The sequence below is a fragment of the Gopherus evgoodei genome, chromosome 1, assembly GCF_007399415.2.
Source record: "Gopherus evgoodei ecotype Sinaloan lineage chromosome 1, rGopEvg1_v1.p, whole genome shotgun sequence".
NCBI lineage: Eukaryota > Metazoa > Chordata > Testudines > Testudinidae > Gopherus > Gopherus evgoodei.
Genome location: NC_044322.1, coordinates 229,264,386 through 229,289,967, shown reverse-complemented (window position 1 = coordinate 229,289,967; position 25,582 = coordinate 229,264,386). Strand labels below are relative to the sequence as shown.

The 25,582-nt window shown below is 42.3% G+C and overlaps 1 protein-coding gene across 1 annotated transcript in view; it reads right to left on the bottom strand.

Moving 5' to 3' along the window:
- The window catches only part of NTF3 (neurotrophin 3), a 63,193-nt gene extending 40,438 nt beyond the window's left edge, over positions 1-22,755 (bottom strand). The window contains exon 1 of the mRNA XM_030538772.1: positions 20,827-22,755. Within this exon, the coding sequence (XP_030394632.1) occupies positions 20,827-20,844 (18 nt within the window). The 5' untranslated portion in view covers positions 20,845-22,755. The remainder of the gene's footprint in view (positions 1-20,826) is intronic.
- Positions 22,756-25,582: the final 2,827 nt, after the last annotated feature.

Here is a 25,582-nt window from a genome sequence, read left to right as displayed (position 1 = left end):
CCCAGCCCAGCCAGCTCTCAATATCCTTGGACCAAATTCTGCCAACAGTGTAGTATGGGTGCAGGTTAGGGCAGAATTTATCCCTGTGTTTCTAACAGTCTCTTTGATCAAGATAGCAATAAGAGTGGGCTAAGAGAATGTGATGGTCAACCTCAAGATTGTCGAGCTCAACCAGGAAACAGAATAGGAGAGATGACAGACTTCGCCGGGCGCTGGTCAGATATTACTGACCATGTACTGAAGGGAAACCCAGACACGCTGCAATGAGAAGAATATACTCCAGCCTTATAGTTATGACGTTAAATGTATCCACAGGTAGGCAGAACACTTTACATGGGTGTAGACAATCCCTACCATGTGGATCTTACAATTTAGGCTTTATGTAAAAAAGGAGATTCTTAATCTGAAACCATTAGACCAAGTTTGTGAGGCACTAGTCACACTGTAATCCCATTGACTTCATCTTTGTCCTTTTGAAGACAATGGGGTTACTCAGGTGATTGAGGAAGGAATTTCTTATGTGACTATGGGTTTGCGGGATCAGGCCAGTAGGTAACACAACCTGAAATAATGTCTCAAAACATGCACCCACAAGTTACATGTAATTGGGTCTCTCTAAATTCAATGGCTGTGCAAAACAACCCAGTAGATTATAGATAGAAAATTGAATATTCATAATAGGCATTGCCATAAACCAGGCAGGTGGAACCAAAGCAAACAAACATTCTGCAGTGTGTGAAAGGTTAGTAAATAAAGCCTGATGTTGCAGTGACAGACCACAATTCTCTCAGAGCAATGAATGTAAGGAGTCTGTGAGCATGACTGTGAAATAGATACAGAGATAAATGACTAAAATGAATTAAACCTCAATAGGTTTAGGTGACTGGATGACTTACGCTATTAGAAATGAAAATGAGAGCTAGGGGTTGCTTCTAGCCCCCGCCCTGGCTCATATATGCCACTCCAATGCCATATATGGACCATAATGGAGTAACAGTTGCACAGGGGAAAACTCCTTTAGTGCAGGAGCACTATGGCGCCGATATAAGTATCCATACATTGCTCCCTTGCAGGCCCAGTGTCATGGGCAGGGCTGGGATGAGGTGTGCTTAGAGTGCTCAGTGACAATGTGATTCTGGGCTCCAGTGCAGTTTGTAGGCAGCCATGAGAAGCTGCCACATGTTGGAGCTTCAGTTACTGCAGGGCGGCTCAAAGGTGATTTAAAACCATCATTGCTTCCTGGAGAATCTGCCCCATGGACCTTCACCTACAGCTTAGGAATTCAAATTCAGCCCAGTTTGACAGTTATGGAAAGAAGTTACCATTAAGGCACTGTTTGGGGAGTTGGTGATCTGAGTGCATTTTCTGGAAGAATAGTTACAAACATCATATCCACTCCTGTACTAATCATGCTGTTCATAGGCAATCTCTAGGGAAGAAGGAAAAGAAAAAAAAAAAAGTCATGAAGGAGCTTTGGAGAAGCAATAGACACTAAATTCTGCTCTTAACTTCTAGAATGTGTCCCTGCTATTCAGAGCTTGATGCATATTGATGGAGGACAGGATATGGGAAACCTAAACTGCTGTTCCCATGTTGGGCATGAACAAAAATCCAGGTTTGTCAGTCAAGCACTAAATAAATTTAACCCTAAATATGTCTGTCTTATTTAAATAATCATCCAGATTTGGAAAAAGAACTAACAAAATATAAAATGTTTCAAAGTCTCCACAAAATAATTGCATGTACTGTCAATTATTATTCCATTAATGTTTTCTGTTTGGGATTCCTGTGAATACAAGGTGCTAAACAAAGTACTTTGCAACAAGTATACAAAAAGCACCATGTAAATGCAGCCATCTTTGCATTGGAGAACAACCCCAACACATACACTGCACGGAAAGAGGAGGAGGAAAGGAAATTATGGCCAAGAAAACCTCATTCGCCCTTTTTAAAAGCCCTATACAATCTTTAATGTCCACACACAGTAGACAGGAACTCAATTACACAACTGTAATAAGAAGTTGAGACATCATTCAGGAATAATACCAAATAAAAATAGCCTAGAAGGAAGGGCAAAATTTGCATGAGCATATACCAAATATTAAACAGTAACAATTATGTCTCAGGTAGCAAATTTAAGGCTAAAGTGTTTCATCATTACAGAGAACTATTTATTCTCTCATAAAAGTCTAGCACATAGCAGGTGTTGGAAATGGAAATGCAATTTCCCAGCTAGGCAAGCATCCAATATTTATGAGCCAAGCCTATGAAAACAACTAAAACTAAACCCATTGCCGATAGGAACAGAATAATTTAAAGGCAAATGAAATATCTTCACCACTGTAAGAAGAGCAGCTTGTGAGATCTGATAATATTCCTAAAAATGCCTGAATTTATTGTACACGAATGGAGATGTCATGCAGGATAGTAATACAAAACCATGGACATCTTCATGGCTACAGTGCTATACAACTACTTAGACAGTTAACAGACTCAAATGATACATGGAAGAGAAAAATATGAGTGCTTAGCTCAAACAGTTCAGAGAAAAACTGAGGGTACTACTGAATGCATAGAACTGAATGTATTTTGCATGTACTCCGCTTATAGCACAGCTTGTTGAGAGGGAAGACAACCTGCTAAACTTCAACAGTGCCTGTAAATGATTTGCGTACTTCATATCTATGGAGGCAGTGTTTGGACATGGATTACATTTAGATTAAGTTCAAATTTATATTTGGATTTTACAGTGCTGCAAACTTCTGCAAGAGTTCCACGATCCTGGGTTAATCTCTCTTATGAAAAGCACTTTTGTATCTGATCCAGAACCAAAACGTTTGGGTTAGAATTGGTCTCTTGAGCCTTCTCACCCCCTCTTCAAGTTTCAGTAGGTTTGGATTCAGTCTTGTTTTTAGACCCAGACAGAGGGATCTGTGCCTGTCAACACTCCTAACTCAGCAGGCAACTCCAAAATTTGTTTGAGGATTTCCTGTTTCCCACTGATTAGGCTCCTCTCTCCCTTTAGTAGACCACCTACATCAAAGACCATGAGAAACAAAGCTACTTTTCATGGACATTTGCACAATTTGATGCTGCTGGTGTTATGCACAACACTGATCTAATGGCATCAGGGACATCACAGCGCATTCTGATGAAGTGAACTGAGCAAATAATTCATTAAATGGAATGTAATAAATAAGTTTCACTTCTTTGTTCCTTCTAGGTTAAAATGGCCCCTGTGCAGAGGACCAGCAAAAGGCCTCGGCACTATTTAAGCACTCAATATAATAGAGATTAAGGTGGACTTGAATGGTATCTAGGCCGAATGCTGGTCCTCTGCAGATAGCTGAATTTCAGCCTTTGTGAATTGTCCATGAGCAGATTGTGATTTTTCTCAAATGTATGTGTTATTCCAAGAGCACGTCCACATGGCACACTCCTTATGGTCCCATGTATAGTACATATATGCAATGCCCACCTCTCATGGATAAAAAGAGCAGTGTAGATGACAACGCATGGCTTAAGTGAGTAAAGACGCTCCTAAACCCTTAGAGGGTGCGTCCTACAAGGCTTTCTTCAGGCTTAAGCCAAGAAACGTCTTCAAATACAACTTTGGGGTGGAGCTTGTTCCTGGACACTTCATTGTTACTGCTTGGTTTTCAAAGTTCAAGCTGTATCAGTTGATTTTAAATTGAGCACATTGGCCATGTGCGATATGTCTGTCCCCTGATTTGATGAAGTGTAACGTTAAAAAACAACAGAGTTCCATTGAAAATATTCACTTCTACAAATTCAAAGTTAGTTTTCAGTGCATATACTTCAATATTCCTTTTAAATTAACTTGGCTGCAAGGCATGCCAGTAGATATGCTTCCAAGGATATTCATGAAAAGGAGCCATGAAGGGGCATTCATTACAACCAAAACAATTTTGGTGGAAAACTGTATGCCGTAGTGGTTCAGCTCTAAGAAATAGATTTAACAAGACATGGCAGAATATCTATCTAAAAGATAAGTTAGCGTTTCGAAATTACTCTGGTGCAAAATCAATGGTGTTGCCATGACATCCAAAAAGTCTCTGAATACTGTGGTGGTATCAGAATTGGAAAACGCACACAAGAGGTACAGATCTTCAGAAAAAGGAAAAATAGTATAACATTGGAAATCCCCACACAAGGGATGAAATTTTGGCCCCATTGATATCAATGGGATTTTTCCATTGACTTGAACTGAGTCAGGATTCATCCAGCTAGTTCAATCCTTAGTATATTAACTGAAAAAATATAAAGGGGGAAGATAATCTGTAAATACCCAAAAGGTAACAGAAGTCTGAACAAAAGAAAATAGAAAAAGAAGAAGCCATTCTAGAGAAACCAGATTGGGTTCTCTTGGGACAGAGTTATACATTAAAGAACAAAGGGGGTATATTAAATATAAACTCTCTGTATTTTAGCAAAGTATTTGACAGTGTCTCATGAAATCTTCTTTGAAAGAGGAATTCAAATTGGTTTGGACATGAACATTTTCATATGGATACAAAATTGGCTGATGGACCATAAACAAAGAGCGGTGGTACATTTCCAGACCAAAAAACCTCTTGAAAACTTGGTGAAGTGAGAGTTCAGACTGGAAAATATATGGCCCCTTCAAATAAAGTTAATAGTCTGTCATTTTAAAAGCACAAACAAAAACCAAGGGTCTAATCCAGCTCCTGTTAAAGTCAATAGACAGATCCCAGAGTTTCTTTTCAAGTATCATCAATCCTAACGCTGCCAAGTATCACCATCCACCTTTTTACCTGCAAGTTGGAGACCCTCACCTATTTTTTATGACACTTCAATCTTCCTTGTTAGGTAGGCAGTCATACAACATGGCCTTTAGGCATTTGATACACACCTACCTCTCCAGCTAGTGTTACCTCCTTTTGGATGCCTAGACCTCCCCACGAAGCTACACTCCATTTGCAATATATTCTACATCCTTTGTTCATGCGACAGATGTTTTCAGTTCTTCTCCCCCCCCACCACACCCTCATCTCCTTTCTTCCACCTCCTGACAGTTGGCCAAGCTAGTCTACCCTCCCTTCCTCAATGCTGAGGGGGATAAGAATCTGAAAGCCCCTACCTTTCTGACTGCAGTAAAGGGCACACAGTTCTTGCCCCTTGCTGCTCTGGAAGGCTAGTGTCATCTGTGTAACCCACTGGTGTGTGACAGATTGTCATTCTCCGCTGCTCCACAGACCTTATGAGTTGTGACAGCCCCACATACAGAGCCTTGGCTCTTTAGCTAAAGCTGTAGAATCTCATACTTCTAGGTCTGAAAGACCCTGACTCAATCCCTGTTGTGTCAGCCAGGAGGGGAGTTATTGTGCTACCACGGAGAGGGAAGGTAGGAACACATGATCCCATCTCCTGCTAGTAGATTCAGAACCACTTAGGGATTGGTGTTTTCCCAGCTACAGCAACAAGTCAGCCAGCCATTGTAGCATATATGGCTCCCACTCTTCCAGTGGCAAGACCCAGAGGGAGGCCAGGTTCCCCCAGGATGCCCTGTTGCGTTCCAGGGGATTGCACAGGTGTTAAAATGAAAAAAAAAAAAACAAAAAAAACAAAAAAAAAACCACACAACACACTGTTTGATCCTTGGTCTGCAGCTTTTACATTCGTAGTCTATGCCATGGTGAAGTGTCCCATTCTATACCAGAAACTAACACATAGCGAGAAATGGAAACTGGAGAGCAAATCAAACATGTGCTTAACAGAAATATTAAAGACAAACCAACCCAAAGCCATTTTTTTTAGCTATAATCGGGCAAATAGATAGTTACAAGAGTGAAAAACCACCACTTCTCCAGAATTTCTCAGCTCCCCCAAAAGCCAATCACCACCACCACTTCTGTCTGATTGACCTCCAACTGCTCTAAACAAATAGAATAAACTTCTCCATAAACATGGACCACACAAAAAAATTGTATGTGGAAAGGAGCTTTTTCCAGAAAATTTATGCCCTTGTTTACACTGGAAAGTTTTATCAGTAATACCACTATAGTTTTACCAGTATATTCCCCACCCCCACCTTATTCTGATAAGAATACCTTTTTTCAATATAGTTTATACCACTCCCCAAGTGACATAAGAAACTGAAAAAGGCTCTCCTATACCAGAATAAGGGTGTCTGCATGGGGATTAGACTGGTATAACTACATTGATTTAATTTCAGACATTAGGTTATACTTAAAAAAAAAAACCCACAAACACACCTTTCCCATCTAGACAAGGTCTGTGTGTATGGGTTGGTGGGGAGGGGGGAGATGTCAAAATAGGACTTTAAAGAAATCTGTCACACTCAACTGTGGATTTGTTATTCTGATTCTGTAACAACTAAACGGAACAACTTTATGGTGTGGATGGACTTCTCTAGAAGGGAATGCTGGAGGGATCAGTGATGTTCAAAACTTCATAATAATGTGGAAAAGGAAGTAAACTGTATGTTTAATTCAGTTGACAAATGGTACTAAATTCATATGTTCCCATTCTAGCTGCATGGTAGGTAAATGTTTCTGCTTCTGAGATCAAGCACCAGCTGCAGGTGTGAACTTTAAAATTCTATTTGCTTTACATGGCTGAATGCTACTGAGGAATACTGAGGTCCTATATAATACTTAAAAAAAAAAATAGATGACTTGCTCCAGGAGTGTACTTCTGACAGCTGTTTTGTTTTGTGTGTAGGAGAGTGTTGTAATCTAACTTTTAAAATGTGCTTTTTCACTTTTAATCAAAATGGAATTTCCTAATAGTTATGTATTTCGGGGGTGCGGGGGGTGGGAAGAGGTTGGGGCATGGCATGCTTTCTTTCATCCCCATCCCAGAAGGTGCTTGCTTAAAAATTCTCTCTTCCTCCCCTTTATTGGATGGTGTCACAGGGTAGCTTGTCCCCGTGAGTAGGTCAGACCCAGCTCCCCTGTGTCAGAGCAGATGGGCCCAATTGAGACAGACAATGAAAGAGAGCAGGGCTAACCCTGGGGATACAAAGATCTGTCAGAAGGCAGGTAGAGAAGGAATAATTGAGGCAGACTGTGCTTGGGGATGGGAACTACAGAGGAGTTGAGCTAACTCTGGTGATGACTCCCTGGAACAAGCAAGAGGTAGCCCTAGGGCCCCTGTTCTCTTTCTGGAACACAACTGGCTGAGAGCAATGCTGGTTGAAGGAAAACTGGCTGCAAGAAGGGAGCTCACTGGAACCAGGAAACTACAGGAAGCAGGATTACCAGAGACCCTATGAAGGGGAGGCTGTGAAATTCTAGGACTAAGAGTGAGCTGAGGAACTGTTTTTTTGTCTGAAATATGCTTATTCTTGGACAAATAACCCTGTTTAAAGGAGATTGAGCATGGCAGTGAGTGCTTGTTAAACTGGGGAGAAGCCCTGCCATGTCACATACACTGGAGAATACAGGCACTTGGATTCGTCTCTGATACAAGGGGAGAGTGAGATGGCTCTCTGGTGACTTTTGACCATGTGGGGGCATTCAGATGGTAGCCACTGTATTATAGATGGCAATAATAAAGAAGCACCACATGTGGTATAAATGAACTAAATAAAGTTGGAAACATGGCCAGGAGATTTATCTTGTTAAACAACCAGAGGGTACTGTTCCTTATGTTCTGTAATGATTGATAACTAAGGGGTTCTCTCCTCCTTCTTATTGTCCAATAAACCTTTGAAATTTATTCTTTGCAAAGTAAACCCAGACAAAGTTCCTCTTCTCTGCTGGGGTGTAGACACCATGCTGTGTGTCTCATCCTTTGGTCTGTTTGCTTTTTCAATTGGCTTAATCACTTTGTTTACCTTATATGTAAATGTACTTTCATTGTCTTTGGCCTCACCTTGCTCAATTTTTATTGGAGACAAAGGCTAAACAACATTGTCTGGCTTGGGTAGACTTGTGTATCCACTGCCTCCAAAACCTATTTTAAGAACATATTTCCAGCACATACAAAAACATTATACCCACCCACACACCCACCACACAATGATATTCATGTCAAGATTGTCGCCAGTTTTTAATACACCTTACAAGAAACTGTTTGGCTAGATATTCTGACAACGGTGATTTCAGTGTGTACTTTGCCAGCTAGCATCAAGGAACAGTTAGGGTCACACTAACATAAGAACGGCCATACTTGGTCAGACCAAAAGGTCCATCCAGCCCAGTATCCTGTCTGCCGACAGTAGCCAGTGCCAGGTACCCCAGAGGGAGTGAACCTAACAGGTAATGAATCAAGAGATCCCTCTCCTGCCATCCATCTCCACACTCTGACAAACAGAGGCTAGTGACACCATTCCTTACCCATCCTGGCTAATAGCCATTAATGGACTTCACCACCATGAATTTATCTAGTTCTCTTTTAAACCCTGTTATAGTCCTAGCCTTCACAACCTCCTCAGGCAACGAGTTCCACAGGTTGACTGTGCACTTTGTGAAGAACTTCCTTTTGTTTTAAACCTGCTGCCCATTAGTTTCATTTGGTGGCCCCTAGTTCTGATTATTATTAATTATTATTATTAATAAAAAAAGCTGGGACACAGTTACTGTGTTGTAACTGGGATCCCTAACAGAGTCAAATGTAATATAGAAAGTACCAAAAAAAGCCAGCTTTTTGTAATGGAAACAGTAAGTCTGAATGATTTGTTTACTTTCCCTATGTAACCTAAGAAAGTTACTATGCAATATATAATTTTCAAAGCCTGCAGTGCAATTGAATATTTAGAGTGGATTTTTTTTTGTAAAAGCACTCAGCATTAACATACCTCTGCTCCACTTGAAATCAATGGACATTTTACCACTGACTTCAGTGGGAACAGAGTTAAGACAATGCAAAACACATTTGACAATTCCATCTTTAGCACAGCGTTTCTACATTACAGAATTTCCTTGTATTCTAACCTTTTTAAAAGACATTAAAATATCTAAGGAATTTTTGAAAAGCCTCTTTGAGCTTTGAAGGGACTTTTTGCCAGACTCATTCCTGAGGAAGACTAAAATGAAATGTGATAGTATCCATAGTTATTGGTCTTAATTCAGGAGGTAAAATGGCTGGTTTCATATTCTAGGATTTGCCAAAGAAAATCCAGATGGTGACTCATTGGATGAAAGTAACAGTCCATCACACAGATGGACACACTTGCAAAAGCAGTAAATGATTTTAAAAAAGTTAAACACTCTGGTCAGAATAAATTAGATAGGAATGTGCAGTATGAATTGGTAGCACATAATTGTACAAAGCTCTTAGAATTTTCAGTTGAAATTTGGCAATTTCAGATTTGGATACACATTCATGAATTCAGAGTTTAATACATTTCATACATACATTTATCTAGTTGCCTGACTTTTGTTAGCGTGTGCTTTAAAGGCACAGGGTGTGATTCTGATCTCACTGTGGTATGACCGAAGAGTAACTCCATTGTAATCAGCAGGGTTACAACAGTAAGTGAGATCAGAATCAAACCTGCTGAAGTTAATTACTGCCTAAATTTCTGGCAGCTGTATATTCAGATGTTGAGAAAAGATAGGGGGCTGGGGACAGTGGGAGGGAGATAGATGGCTGGGAAGGGAAATTCTTGCCTTTTAGGCTTTGGTGCATTGACTCCTGAAATGCTGCTTTCAATTCTAGAAGCCTGACTGCATTACCAAAAAGTAGTAGCTAATCTGGACAGAATGCAAAGCGCAACAGATAAATAGAGAACAAAACAACAATCTACACAGCTTGTTTATAAAAATATTTGAATGGTTTAAGCTATGAATGGCCCTTGCATGGAGTGGAGAGAGGATACAAAGAACTTTCCCCTCCCCTTACATATCCTGCTCAAGGACCAAGTACAGTTTCAGTCCCTCCACTTTGAGGAGCATAGAGACCTCCTGCCTCAATAGGGAAAAGAGGAGAGAAGGCTGTTGTATCCTAAATGAAGCGCAACCTATGTACTGCTTGTAAATGCAGGAGATGGCAGTGAGGGATATTGCCTCCCTGAGCTCCTCATGAAGCCATGCAGTTTCACACAGCCTTCTACTCAAGGATGTGCCCTGAAAGCACAGTCTGACCTTGTCTAGTCTATTCTTGGGTCTGGTCTACATCTAAAATTTAAATTGCAACATAGCTAGGCCAGAGGACTGGGTGGTGTGGAGTGGAGGGAACTCATGCCCTGTACAGCATAGTTAAGTCAGCCTAACCCTTGATGTAGACACAGCCAGGTCAATAGAAAAAAAGTCTTCTGTTGACCTTATTGCTGGGGAAGTAAATTAATTAATTACATTGATTGTAAAAAACCCTTTCAGTGATGTGGGTAGTGTCTACACTACAGTGGCACAACTGCAGCACTGTAGATGGGCTGCTGTGGTGTAGCCATACCCTTGGCAAGATCTACTAGATCTGACTATGGAACACATTCCAAGAGAAAATTGGGCAAATCCAGAGTCTTGATCATCTTTAGGAGACACAGCAAAGCCTTCCTCTTGAAAAAGACCTCTCTGCTATAAAGGTGATACTCCTAATACTGACACCCCTTTCTACCCCAAAACCCTCTACCATCCTCCCAGCCCCTTAAAAAGAGTAAAAAATAATATCTACACAAATCAGTCCCCAAAACCCTACCCAAGCAGAGGGTTTTTTTTTGCCCCCACATGAGAGATGTGCAGAGTCTCCATTAAGTCTACTAAGGGCTTTGCTATTGTTACTGATTTTGACAAGGAAGGTACTAATGCACCAAGTGTTAGGTAGCCGTATATAGCTCTAAATTAGTTAAGTGGACAAGAAAGTCTGTGGAATAGTTTCAGTGGAGTGATGGATGTCCAATTTCCCCTTCCTTGTCACTTGATCCTTTCCACTACTTCCCTCCCCCTGGGATCCTTGTGTTCTGAGGCTGGGATGGGAGCTGCAGAGCCTGCCTGCTCATGAGATGTAGGTAGGAGGTGGCCCCAGCTGAGCAGGGGCTGGCATGGGTTGGTGATCTGGCACCTGCCTCCCCTCCCTAGTAACTGGATTTTTAGTGTGCACTCAGTACATCTAACCAGACACAGTATAGATCCTCTTTGACCAGATTTTCAGGTCAAAAACCAGACACCTGGCAACCCTACTTGATGCCCTGCATTATCAGAGGCAGACAGAAAACATTTCCCAAATGCACAATACACACATACCACATCACCTTTCCACTTCCTCTACACTCCTTCCTCTGAGCACCACAATGGCTTGAAGTCCTTTGATTAGGCAAAGGCCGGACTTCTTTGAAATGCTGCTGCAGATGACAGAGAATCCTGGGATATGTTTGAGAGCTAAAGACCCCACCAGGCATGACTGAAGAAAAAACAGGAACTCTATAATATTTTATAAATCCATTTATAAAAAGTAATTATATTCATTTGAGGGAATATAACAGATATACTGACAATGTGGGTGCAATTTTCAAAAGCAGTCAGCATTAGCCTAACTGTTCCCACTGATGACAATAGTAAAACTTCCACTGACTTCAGTGGGAGCAGAGTTAGGCCAATGCCAAGTGCTTTTGAAAATCCCATTCCATATTTGTTGGAGCCTAAGAATACCAGGTTCCCAAATTTGATAGATGACTTCTTAGTGGCATTCTCAGATTGGTGCCAAAGAGCTTTTATATAATGCTGCTTTTTATTTTATATAAGTTTATGATGAAGTCACTGGATGATCTCTATGGACATAAATCCTAGCTACTCTGAAGCCCTCACATATCTAGCTACATTAAGAAGTTTTACTTTTCATATGCTCAAATGAAATATTTTTGCTTAATCCCTTGAGAATGAGTTTTCTTACCTATACCTATGGGAGAGCTTTAAGTATTGACCAATAAATACAATTAATCAAAAGAAAATCCTGAACAACAAGTAACTCTTTTGAGTGACCTGAAATCTAGTTCTTGTAATTCATTATTCCATTTCAGTCTTCTGAAACTTAAAGATGAAAGTTGTTATTTTCCAGGAGTATCCTTCATTCCTATTCTTTCAGATAGTCCTCTAAGTAGAGTGATCACCAAGGTTATGGTTGTTCTCTTATCTAATCTCTAGTACAGTGGTTGAAGTGTTGCTTGCCAGCATCTTTATAATGAACTGTTAAGTTTACACAGGATATTTTCCCTTTTGAAATAGGGTATATAAAATTATTCCTTCAACTATAAGGAGTAAGTTAGCTAGTTTCCCTGTAAGTGTTGGGGGTTCAGGAAAGACTTGAATGCATATAGTGTAGTGGTTTCTCAAATGCGCTCAGGAAGGAAAATGTGATGCATAGGTGACAGCATGGAAAAAAAGCACAGAAGAAGCTGACAAATAGAAAGATGAGGCTTGCATGATTGGCAGGGTTATTCAGAGCTTTGAAAGTAATAAGAAGCTTGACCTTGATGCAGTGCAGAAATTCAAAGCAGAACAACGATTTGGTCAGAGCAACAAATGAAGACATTTTTAGTGGCAGCGCTCATGTGAGCTAGAGAGGCAAAGAGGGTGCCAGGAAACTCAGAGAAGAGGAGGTTATATTTTATTACTTTCACATTTTCCCCCAATCATACACAGTCACTTGCCCCAGACACTTTCCGTTCAGACACAGGCCTCCTATCTATTCTCCAAAACATACCTGGATTGAAAACTGGATGAAGGGTAGTAAACCAAGAGCAATGATAAGCAGAGATTATCAAGGTAGGGGAGGTGTCTGGTGGAGTACCACATGGATCAGGGTTACACCTGTTGTTTTTTAACAGTATTTTTAAATGATCTGGAAGAAGTGGAACGAACAGCATGTAGTTCAATGTATAGACCATACTAAACTGAGATGCGTTACAAACACCATGAGAGACAGGGAAATAATAAAATGGGACCTAGAAAGGTTAGAAAAAATGAGTAGAAAGTAAAAAAAAGATTCAGAGGGGAAATATCAAAGTGAATACATCTGGGGAAAACTAATGTGAAGCACAAAGATTAAGCGTGAGGGAGAAAGCTGGAAAGCAGTAATGCTGAAAGAGACCAAGACATGACATGAGACAATAAATTAGATGTGAATTTCCAGTGTGATATGAGAGTTTTAAAAAAAATCAAGTGTGATTAACAGTGACATGCAGAAGAAACATGTCATGGAACAAAGAGTTGAAAGAAATCCACCATCTCTGGCACAACTAGAATACTGCCTTCATTTTTGGCCACCTCAGTGCCAGAAAGACAGGGATAAATTGGAGGGACTTCATAGAAGAGCAACAAGAATGATTAAAAATTGGAAGGAATGTTTTATAAGGAAAAATTCAATATGTACTATATAGTGTAGCCAAACAAGGACTAAGTGTGGACAGTTAAGGGAGATAACTGGCCACAAGTATTTGAAAATTGTAAACACCAATGAGGGAGAGGTGGTGTTTAGGGTTAACAAAGGTTTAACTAGGACGACAAGCAAATGTAAGGTTAATCAGGAAATTCCATACCTTGAGATTCAAGTTGTGGAATTGTTTCCATCGCCTCCATTTGGAGTCAGTCATTTAAAATGTGACTGTACGAGAGTGCTTGAGAATACAATGCTATATTGTCGACAGGAGATCCAGCAGATAAACTTAATAGGTCTCTTCTATAATCACATGTACAAGCTCCTAATAAATATACCCTGCACAAACATATAGATGTCTTTCATACACCATGAGATCATATGTACTTCTCTACATAAGCACACATCCACCCCCTTCACAACCATACTCTTGGCAGGTTCAGTGCCACCACATAGGGTGAGGTTTCTGTTGTTTCAAAGGTGTCACTGGGCACTGCTGCCTGCATCTTGATGCTCCAATATCCTCCATTTAGCTCTCTTGTATGCAATGTATTTTACAGGATGAAACAAAACAACTCTGCATGCATTTAGATTCTTCCAAAATGTGTCTGAAGCATTTCTTCTGCCCTTCTCCTTTAGATGCATCTTTCTTGGCTCAGCTGGCTATAAAGCATTACTTTATTATTTATTTCCATGAGGCCAGTTGATGGCATGGCTTGTATGTCTCATTTTACCTTTGTTACTGTAGCTTTGATACCAACGTTATCAAAGACTTCAGTGCCTGGTGGTCCTGAAAATTTATCTTAAGGATAGTACTTTGGAAGCATTGATTTAATATAGCCAATAGATTTATGAGCCATTGTTATGAGGCCCATATATCATAGCTGCAAAAGCAGGAAGATAAAAATCTGATCTTGGTTTGGAGCTGAATCCTCATGCATTCCAAATCCTGCCTCTCAACAGATCAAAGGAACTGCTAGTCTTGTGAATTTGGTCAGTCACCTCATGAGTGATTGTCGCTATCTTAGTGTTTGTCTATACATGGAGTTATTCCATAATAGCGCGTTTAAATGCGCACCCTATGTTCAGGGCTGGCCCCAGTGCGCCAAGCGCCAGGGTGCTCTGCCAGTTAACGGAAGGGCAGCAGGTGGCTCCGGTGGAGCAGCTGCAGGGGTCCCTGCGGAGGGTCAACCGGTCCTGCCGCTCTGGTGGAGCAGCCATAGGCACGTCTGCGGGAGGTCCACCGGAGACACGGGACCAGCGGACCTTCTGCAGCCACGTCTGCGGGAGAGGCGAGTGGCAGAGCGCCCCCTGCGGCGTGCCGCCCTGCTTGGGGCAGTGAAATGGCTAGAGCTGGCCCTGCCTATGTTAATCCAAATTTACTTTCAAGCATAGACAAGCCCTTCAGGGTAAGTCTATGCTAGATTTTTTGCTTCTCTTCTAACCTGATTAACGGATTAGCTCAAGTTAATTGGCAACTACCAGCTTTGGAAATGCTAATCTAGACACTCCACAAACATGTGTGGTTTACCCTAAGGCTCTGCCTAGAAACAAATTTGTGGATTGTCCAAACATGAGTAACAAGTGCAAAATCTGCAGTCTAGACAAACTCACAGTAGAGGAACTTATTGTTCAAAGGGTGTGAATGACGATCTGATGGCTGGGACATTTATTGCTGTCTTGTTTTGGTCTAACCATCACCTTAAACACTTAGCGGATGCACAGAAACAGTTTATGGTGCTTTGAAGATTGCCTTGTTCTGGAAACACATGAGATGAACTGCCATCTCTTTCCATAACCATGAGATATAATCAATTCTATCTGTGCTCCAGATGACATCACCTTACTATTTGCAAGTATATACACCCACACCAACACCTCCACCGTACACAACTCCCAATCCTTCACTATAGAGCAGATTGGGAAACACAGGTGAGTGTGCCTGGGAAACAGTACAAGGACAACTCCCCTTGGGGCATCATGTGCCCCAGAAGAACACAAAGGGATAGAGAGGTGGCAGAATCCCAGTACCACCCCCTACTGCAGTGGCCCACACAACAGGTAGCTGCATCAATGGAAGTAGGCTATAGTATTTGAATGGATGGTGCCATTTTATACTCTCTCCCTAGGCACAATCTTTCCTGGAGCCTCTCACTGGGAAGTACAGTGCACACTAGAGGCAGTATACACAAGGCTCTCTCTCTCTAGGTTTATACATTCCTTCCCACACACAACTAATTCTCAACACCCCAGCTACCCCATATATACATCCTATTATCCACTCTTCACACACTTCCCCTCTCCTTCGCCCCTCCCCCCAAATTCCACATCCTGCACTGACAGACCCACAACCATAGGTGGATAGACACCTCCTACACACCACAGTCCTTATTATCCACACACTATTACTCCCCTTACCTCTTCTCTAACCTTCACAGAAAGGGAGGTACATTACCCCTACTCTACATGGACACAGATGTCCCTAGAGAAGATATAGTCCACCCTTTGCAAATATAGATTAATAGCTTTGTCATAATTGTGTATGCAGTTTGCCAAAAAGTTGATAGATATCCCCATGCTCTCACCCCTAAATTCCCACACCTTCCTGTGTGGTCCTGAAACTCCAGTACCAATTGCACCCCTGGAACCAATGTGTTTCCCTTCTCTTCTGGCAGGCTTATGGATTTGTTTGCTGCTGTTTTTTTTTTTTTAATTATGGAATATAGAGCAGGAGCTTTGGTATAAGTAAGGGTATTATTGTGGGATTGTTTGGACTAAGTTGTGGGCTCAGCACACTTGTAGTCATTCTTATTTCATCTGGCAATGAGTTCCATAGTCTTGGCACAGTTCCTATTGAGTGTCTGTCTCCTGTGGTCATGAGTCTCCCTCTGTTGGTCAAGTGCTTCATTGTTCCAGTGGGATGTAACGATCATAGGAGTTTGTGATCACACACAGGGGGAAATGGTCTATTAGGTAGCTAGAACCAGTTCCATGCATGGATTTGGAAAATTAGGAAAAAGATCCTGAGTTGGACTCCGAGTTCAGTGGAGAATCAGTGCAGACAGTATTTAATCAGGATGATGTTTTCCTGGCATGCTTTCTAGCTGACCAAGTGGGCTTGCGGACCCGTTAAGTTGCTAGGGCTTTTGCAGGACATGGGGATTCCTGGTTATTGTGGGCCAGATTTTCAGCTGGTGTAAGTCAGCAAAACTACATTGGCTTCAATGCTAGCTAAGGTCCTGGCTCACATAACTGCAATATTCAAGCTGTGGTGTTATGTTTGAGCCTATCACAGTAGCCACCTCTTTGCCTGATCATACCAGACTCCATCTTCTGATGGAATGCTGCAGATGGAAATGGGAAGCATTTTTCACTGTGGTTATTTGAGTATCCAAGTGTAGCACAGTGCCTAAGAGGACCCCAAGGCTGCAGATCAACTTAATCTGAGAACACATGCCTCAAATGGATAGGATTGTTATGGAGAAAAAGACTTCCTCAGTGTTTCCCTCTTGCCTTCAGCATTGCCTCAGGCTTCAACTTCAGCCAGATGCTCTTCAATCGGGTACACTGAGATGTTGCTCTTCACCTTTGCAATTCACCTCTCTCCCCAACATTTCTCTGCCCTACATACAGTCTATCTCCCCCTACTCACTCTACAAAAACATCTAACCCCATACAAACACCTATCCTGCTCCTCACACCCCCTTATTCTAACACAACCAGACCCCACATTCAGACATGTTGCAACCCTATCACACACATCTCTCTCAATAGCCTCCCCAATACACATACAAACAGCATTGCCTTTATAACATTTGCGCAGACACAAGCTCCTCAATAACAGGCTCTTACACACAGCTCATCTACTCCTGCATGTTCCCAAACTTACTACCATCTCCCTACCCCAGTACACACTTCCCTCTAAAGCTCTCTGCCGATAATCTAAACACCTCCCATACAATCCCCATGTACCCACACATCCATGGTCCTGCCATGAGGGCAGGGGACTGGACTCGATGACCTCTCGAGGTCCCTTCCAGTCCTAGAGTCTATGAATCCCTAACCCAACCCACAAACAGTAACCACATCTACCAGTCCCCCCCCCCACATCACCTGTGTCCACCTGCAACAAGAATTCATCTACCCTTCCCATACCCACTCCCCTACATCAAACCGACTACACCCAAAAACTACTCACGCTGCCACACAGGCATATGTAACCTCCCACACCCTTACAACATCTACACCTACATCCATACTGCCCTGCAGTTAGCCCAGACCCTCCCGCCCCCACACTTATTCCTATTCCTCACCACACACACACACCTCATCCATCTCAAAAGCTCTCCCTATGTGCCTTCTCCCACACACCCCCCACCTATCCATGAACCCTCCCACATCCTGACCCTCTTCCCTTCCCACCACAACTTTTATTTATCCTTCCTTGAATAGTCCTTTCTACCACTCAAACATCCATAATGCTCCTCTCCACTCATGCCATAACCTGTCACCATCCCTCCGTACTTCCCAAAGAGACAACCCTATTCCTGAATCCCTCACACAAATACACTGGCCTCCTCATCACTCACAACTATTTCCAAAATCGCCTTACCTCTTCCCCTGAATGTAATCTATGCCCCTGCCAAACACCCCTTGCCTTCCCATAATACCACACACTACTCCCACTCCTGACTCCTCTCAGACTTATCCCTCAACTACCCTTCCACACAGCCAGCCCTCCTACTTCCTCTGCTCCTCGCACCTTACAGCCCCCTCCTCCATAATCCCAATACATTATAGCCTGTTTCTCTGCCAGTGTACCATTCCCTCTCCCTCACATCCCTTTACCTGGCCCCCTCCTTCACCCATTACACCCACACCTTATACCTCAATCCCCCTTTGGACAATCACACTCCCCTTACCTAGCCCTGAATTCACACTAACCTCCAGACACATACAACTTTATAGCCGTTCCTTTTGTCACACTTTGCCCCCATGTGCCTTACATTCCCCCATACCACTCCCCTCCTCCACATATGCTTCTTACTTCCCCACAAACATGCATCTTTTTCCTTCTCTGCCCAAGCCCCTTATGCACCCCACACACCCCCATGATTATATACCTCTGCACTTTGCTCTCCCTCCTCCTACAATGTTTCTCACTTCCATACCTCATCTCTCCTCTAAAACTATGCCTTGTGTTTGTGCCCCTCACCTGCCCTTCACGTGAACCCCATGCCTTCCTCCATCTACCCCCCTTATATCTCCCTCCATCCTCCCACCTACATCCACTCAAACCCAACATCTTTACCCTCCCTTCACACTTCATCCCACCCACATAATCCCCATTAGCTCATCCCCCCTGCCAATCCCCACTCCCACCTTTTACTCCAACCCTGCCTCACAATCACACACTAACTCCTTCTGGCACCACCAGCCTCCTGACCTCCCTCACCCATGACCCCTGGCCACCTGCTTTACAGACTCTGGGCTCTTCCCTCCCCATACACCTTTGCAGTTCCCTTGATCTTCCTCCACACTCACCCACCATCCCCACCCTGCCTACTCTTTCCTCTCCATCCCTCCACTCCCTGAAGTTCTCTCTGCTTCCGCACAGCCCCTACCTTCCATACCCAGACTCCTCCCCCTTGACAGAATCCTACAGGCCTCATTTTAGATCCCACACAGGCATTCCTTAGCTGCCTGTCCTCTCCAAACACACAGCCTTGTGCCCTTTTCCCCTCCACCCATACATCTCATGATTCCACTACAGCACCTGCCACGCCCCCCACACACATATCCCCCGCCCAAACCTGTCCCCAGTCCACACCCTTTCTCCTCTCTCTCCACGTGTTTACTTTCCCTTAAGGTCTCCCAAACACACCCGTGATTCCCCACCCACCCAGCTGTGTTCCCCGTTGCACCCCTCACCTGTCACGTGCACTAAACACACATAACCTTCCCTCTCCTCTGGCATAATCCTTTCACCCCCACACCCTCCGGTCTTTCCCCTTTACACACGCCCCACTTAATCCCCCCAGCAAAAAACCCCACATCCCTAATCTCAGCAGCCTACCACGCCACGCACCCCTCCCCTAGCCCCACTTCCCCATACACTCCTCCCCACATTCATACCTATCTTCCCCCCTCGCCTCCTTTCCCTCGCACACCCAGTGCTCCTGATACTGACACGTGTGTATCCGAGACCAGCCTTCCTACTACAGGCAGCTGGAATCACTCCTCACTCGCTTGCCTGTCGGCTGCTTTTGTCCATTGTGCCACAAGCGTGGGGACCGGGGCTGTTTGCCGTCGGCTGTTGCTGACACCTTTGGCAGGAGTTGCAGTCTGTCATCCTTTACTTTCCGATACACAGAGCAGGTACGGCTGAGCCGGGGAGGGCTGGCTTTTGTCAGGGCACTTGTCGGTAGGCACGGCGTTAGAGTAAACTTCACAGGCTATTTGCGCGCTTCACGCGAGCCTAGCAGCAAAGGGGACTTTCTCGAAGAGCTTATAGGAACAGAGCGGAGCATATCTCGCACATCCCTGTCTATTGAAAAGGTTCTCGTCTCTACATCACTGGTTTGCAATATGGGAATCAGACAATGCCCTCGTAGTAGCCTAATGCAACGCCAACTATTCCTTTCTCTAGATACAGCATATTTCTAGAGCAAGAGAGAAGGCAAATATTTGTCTCTCTTCCTCCCTCCCCCCACAAAAAAACCCAAACAAACCAACAAACAAAAAAAAACCCACAGCCCAACCCTCGCCAGTAACTGACTTTCTAAGCTTCGATTCAGCTGTTTGCTTGAGAAGCTGCTTTTATTTCCCTCTCTGTGCGTGTGTGGCTGTCTGCTACATTCCTAGAAGGCACTTTCCAAAGACTGGAAATCGTACGGTGTCCTGCTTTGCCAACTCCAAGTGAATGTATCAGTTCACCTAGACACAGATGTGCAGATAATCCTTTGATCTCCAGGCCCTTCCAGAGAATTTAGTGGTTGGGTTTGAAGGGAATGTGGGGGGTAGTTTTAAAGGTCATGCATAGGTGCTCCGTGTTTGGCACAAGAAAAAGGGCCAGCGAAGTTAGTTACCTGAGCGAGGCGAGGTCTGTAAACTGGGAATTCTGACTTTGCTTGTCATGGGCCCTACCTTTCCCTCGGGGCAAGTGGGCTGAAGCTGATCCTTGCATTCCCCGCTCAGGCTTTGCAATCCTTTTGTTGTATCTGAAGGGATTGGTTCCCCTCTTAAAATAAAGCAACGAGTCTTCCTTGCTTTTCCCTCTGCAAATCGGATTCCTTTAGCACTCGTGACCCTCCGGCTGCTTCCCTGCGGCGGACCTGAACAGCGAGCGAGGAGTCTCCAGACTAAAGAGAGGTCTAGGGGTGAAGGCACTGAGACAGACTCTAGAGGTTGGGACAGCTCTTTCAACAAGACCCCCCCCTCGTTTCAGATTTTAAAGACCCCCGCCCCCCCCCTTCACGACCCTATTAGAAAATGTCATATTTCCCTTACCGTGGTAGAAGTAACCATGGCATCCGTGTGAATGTTTCCAGAAAAGTCGACATGAAGAGAGAGGTTGATGTAAATATGTTCATTCAAAGTCCCAAAGTTGGTTTGCTTGGGCTGTGCAGAGTTGCTCTATGGGAGAGGAGCCTTAAACTCTGAGTCCCGTGAACATAATCTGCTCGATTATAACAAACCAGCTCAGCCAGATGGCTCTGTGCTCTGCGGATTAACCCCTTTATTGCCACACTCTGCCTTCGCTACCTACCCTTTCCAATAATGCCGCCTGGCTAGGAAAGTCAGTGAATGAAGGAAGCTCTCCTTTTAAAATTTGCAAACGAACAATCCCCCATTAAGGTATTTCCCCCGTGTGTGTTTTAAAGAAGCACAATTTAAAAGACCTGTTGATCATTTTATCCCCCTCCTAACAGGATCTCCTCCTATTAAGAACAGTGTCAGCACCAGGGAACACTTTACAGAATTCCTTTGTTAAATCATAAACATCTATTTCTAAATACGATTCTCAGAAGAGAAGTATTTTATAGCTCAAGTGGCTATGCATTAGCACTGTAATGGTCCACCCTCTCTCCAGCGCTCACACACCCTGGTCAAACTGTTTACATGTGTTGCTATTCTTACTCAAGTTCAGAAGTCATTAAAGGGCACACGAAACAGGTGAAAAAGTAAAGCAGAAGGAAATACTTTTCTAATAAGCCTTTCTCCCTCCCACTCCTTTTTTTTATTTAACTCCAAATTTTAAACCTGCTGGGTTGGTTAGTCGGTTAGCATTTTTGTCAGCCAAGTGCCCCCTCCCCCCCAAAAAAAATTTGGAAGCAATATTCGTTTGTAAGAAGAGGAGCCAGAGGTGGATTCCTGACCAGATATTCCTCACGTTTTGATTTGTAGATTAGTCCATTAAGAAAAGGACAGAGGGTGCCAAAAACATGGAAAGTTCATCAGCCGTCAGCAGTGACTACTTTCCAAACTTTTTTATTTAGAGTGATCGCTCACAGCGATCGTTGATAATTTTAGCTGCGTGCCTCTAATAGTCTCTCTCTAAATTTAAATGCTTATGTCATTTTTCTTTTCTGTTCGATTCAAGTATAATTTGAGCAAGTCATAACCCAACTCAAGGGGGCACACAAAACCTTTTGTTTGGCGCTCGCACTCTTCTGGGGAAGACATTTCCTTCAAGAATCTCAGTTCTACGAGATTGTGTTTTATATTATTTCCTTATTCAAGCAAACTAATTTCCTCCTTGTTTTGTATAGTGTGATTTCACCCCTCATGCCCTCAGAGCATCTTTCTAGCCCCCTTTCGACCTTTAAATCTAGCTGGAGGCTTGTCACGTTTTAGGGATCTATTTTCAGCTGTAAATTGAAAAAAAATTGTTTTTTAAATATTACGATCATCATCAGTAAAATAACACCATTGGGGACCTCTGTACTATACGTAGTGTACCTGTCTTATATCATCATCACTGCCTGAGCTGATTGTCACATCTGAATGCCCAGGCTCAGGGGGAAAAAGTGCAATCTTCCACCGATGCCTCCTAAGAATATTCTTCTAAAATTTGCTGCTCTCACAATCCACACGTAGCTTAAAGGCTGAGCAACTCTATAGCGTTTTCTTGTTCACACTTTGCCTGTCTGCAGAATTTCCATCCAGACTTTTTTTAGAGCCTTTGTGACAAAAAGTGGAGTCAGACGTAAATTCTCTTCCCCCTCACACACAGTGCTGTCAGACCGGGGTGCCTTTTTAATCTCCTGAAGAGCCAACAATGAAATCTTTCCTGTGGCAGGCCAGTACTATGCTCCAGCAGCAGCAGTCAAAGGGTTACGTTTCTGAAGACAGCCCAGAGCCGGGAACTTCGCTATTGCAGCCAGTCCAGCAAAAAGAAGGGAAACAAGTAGGCTACAAGTAAATGATTTCTGCATAGAGGGGCTGGCTACCTCTGATGGGAGGTAGACCAACCAGAACCATGCATTGTGCACAACTTGAGGAGTTTTGCTCTGTACTTGTGTTTGCATGCCAAAAACACGCCTTGTAATTTGAGATGTGACACCTTAATCTTGCCAAATATGTGTGCTCTGTAAAAAGCATTGTAGACAGGGGTATTTATTTTCACAGCTAGAGGAAGCGAAGAGATGTTCATTACTTTCAGTTTCCCAAACTTTCCCTTAAAGGGTTCAAAACTGCTCCTGACATATTTTTCTATCCACTTTTACATGTGTTTATGTTAATTTATTCTACATTTTCACCATAATCCTTAGAATGACAAGTGGGTTCTCTATAAATCTCAATATTATGTAAAACTGTTGCTAACAGAGTCAAAGAGTAGAATGGTTAGCTATGAAAATGATTGATTTATTTTAAAGGTAACAGTCATTTCAGAAGTACTGACATGGTAATACTTCATTAAACTGATACTCAGTTCAGTCCTTAAAATATAAATGAGATTACTTTGAAGACTTACAAATATTACTATGTACATGCCATGGAAAGTAATTGTGATATTTATTTTGTGGTTTTAAATTGTGTTGATTACTAAAGCATTGGTATGTTCATTTTAGGCCTGGGTGAGCCTTCAAACACTTACACACATAGAAACTATTTTTAAACATGTATCTCTAGCTATTTAATTTTGGTATTACACAGTAAAACAGTATATTTATTATGACATTTATATACATATGAGATGCACTTTAGTAAATAAAAGGATAGCTAAAGTCAATATTTCATTGGGTTTACCTATATCTTGGGCGATTAGAAAAGGAGGGAATTAGGGTTTGCCCACTAATTGTTAGCTTTTGCAATAGCGCCACTTTGTGGTTGAAATACTGAATAGAAATGGAAAGGTATGGAAAGATCTGTGTTTATATGTATACTACATGCATTTCAGCAAGTTTGTGCTGTTTCCATGGTGGCATTGATACACACTGACAAAAACAACAAGCTGCAATGGAAATGTTACAATACATTTAATGAGCCATTTTATTAAAAGGTGGTTTTGATTCAAAAATAAATAAGAGAAAACAAAGAAATTTCCATATTGCCTTAACTTATTTTTTTTCCTTTTACTAATCAACTTGTTTAAGTAAAAACTTAAGTTCCGGAGACTTTTTTTCTTTCAGACATCAAAATCACTTTCAAACTCTGAAGTAAACAAAAAGACATCCAGTAAAGATTTTTCTGTAGCGTGAAAATGAGACTGGTTTTTTTTACAACTAGGAAAAGTGGTGGTGTGGAATCGGGTTAGATTGTTTAAAAGAAATGCTAGGATTTGCTTTAAACTGTTGTAAGCTCACTAATGTGTTTGGAGTTGTGTCCACTCACGCCAGGGCTGAATATGTACACATAGGGTGTGTCTACACTGTGATTTTCAGCACCGCCCCCTCCAGCCCATTAGCATTATCTGCAATAATGCTACTGTGGACTTTCAATAATGTTACAATAGAAAATAAGGAAGGAAACTATCCAATTAAAATGGCAGGAAGAATTTAGACAGGCAAAAGTACCTACATAAATTGGAATTTGTACATTTTTAATGACCCAAGGTAGTCTAGAAGACTCAGAGTCAGATACTACATACATCTTACCTGAAAGACGCTATTTCTAGTAGCACAACATTGTGGCCATGATTTTAATGCAGAATTCCTCACTGAAATCTAAGAGAGAAGTTTGCTAAAATATCTATGGCTTGATTTTGAGCTACCATACTGTGGGGCTGGATCAGCATTGACTTCATGCTCCCTACTGAAGAGCTACCTATGGCGGTTTTGCTTACTGAAACACTAACACCACTTCCTCCAGTAAGTAGTTGGTCCTTCGTGGTTTCACGTACAATGGCTGACCAGGCCTAACCATGCTTAGATTGTAAAATCTAATGGGATCCCAATATTTGTGTCAGGAAAGCTTAAAAGAGAATGAAATGCAAAACATTACCTCAATGCAATTTTAAGTTTAAGAACCTAAACACACAAAACCAGGCAATTCCAGAGTAAAGATTCCCAAAGCTTTGCTAATTTGGCTACTTTGCCTGAACTATCCATGTTTTTTTTTAAGGGCATTAACAATCATCAACATGATTGGTGCATTTGTGTAATGTGAAAAATTTAATGTTGCTCCAGATTCAGGGAACTCTAAGTGTTATCATTTCCTGACTTCAGTGTGTTTACATTTTCAGCTTTAATGTTGAATTAAAGTGGTGGTTGGGTTTGTAATATCCTTAAAGACAGAGAGAGAGAGAAGAGGCAGCGGGGGAGAAAAAATAAAAATACTAAGTAAAACAATTTCACCCAGAACTGAGGCATTTAAATAGTCTTTGCAAGCAGCACACAAGTTGGGATAAAAGTGGAACTGCAATTGGGAAATGGAATTTTTCATAATCAATTCACTTTTTTTGCATTAAATTATGTATGTTAAGAGTAGACTGAATTTTGATCTCAAATACAGTCAATGCTACGTGTTTAATACAAGGAGTCAATCATTTTTAAGTCAATGGGACAACTCCCAGTACTGAATGACGTATACTGTAGTAAATGCTTGTGAGATCCAGTCCTGTACTTTTAACTGCATATTTACACATTTTGCTTAACTGACTCTGCTGGCAGACTACTTGCTTTAGTTTTTGAATTCTGCAAACTTTCATGTGATATCCCATCTGCTGGGGAAGGGGCAGCATGCACAGTGCAGATCGAATTTCAGAACGGAAAGATCTGCTACAGCTACTGCATGTGCACAGACATACATTATAGGCCAAATT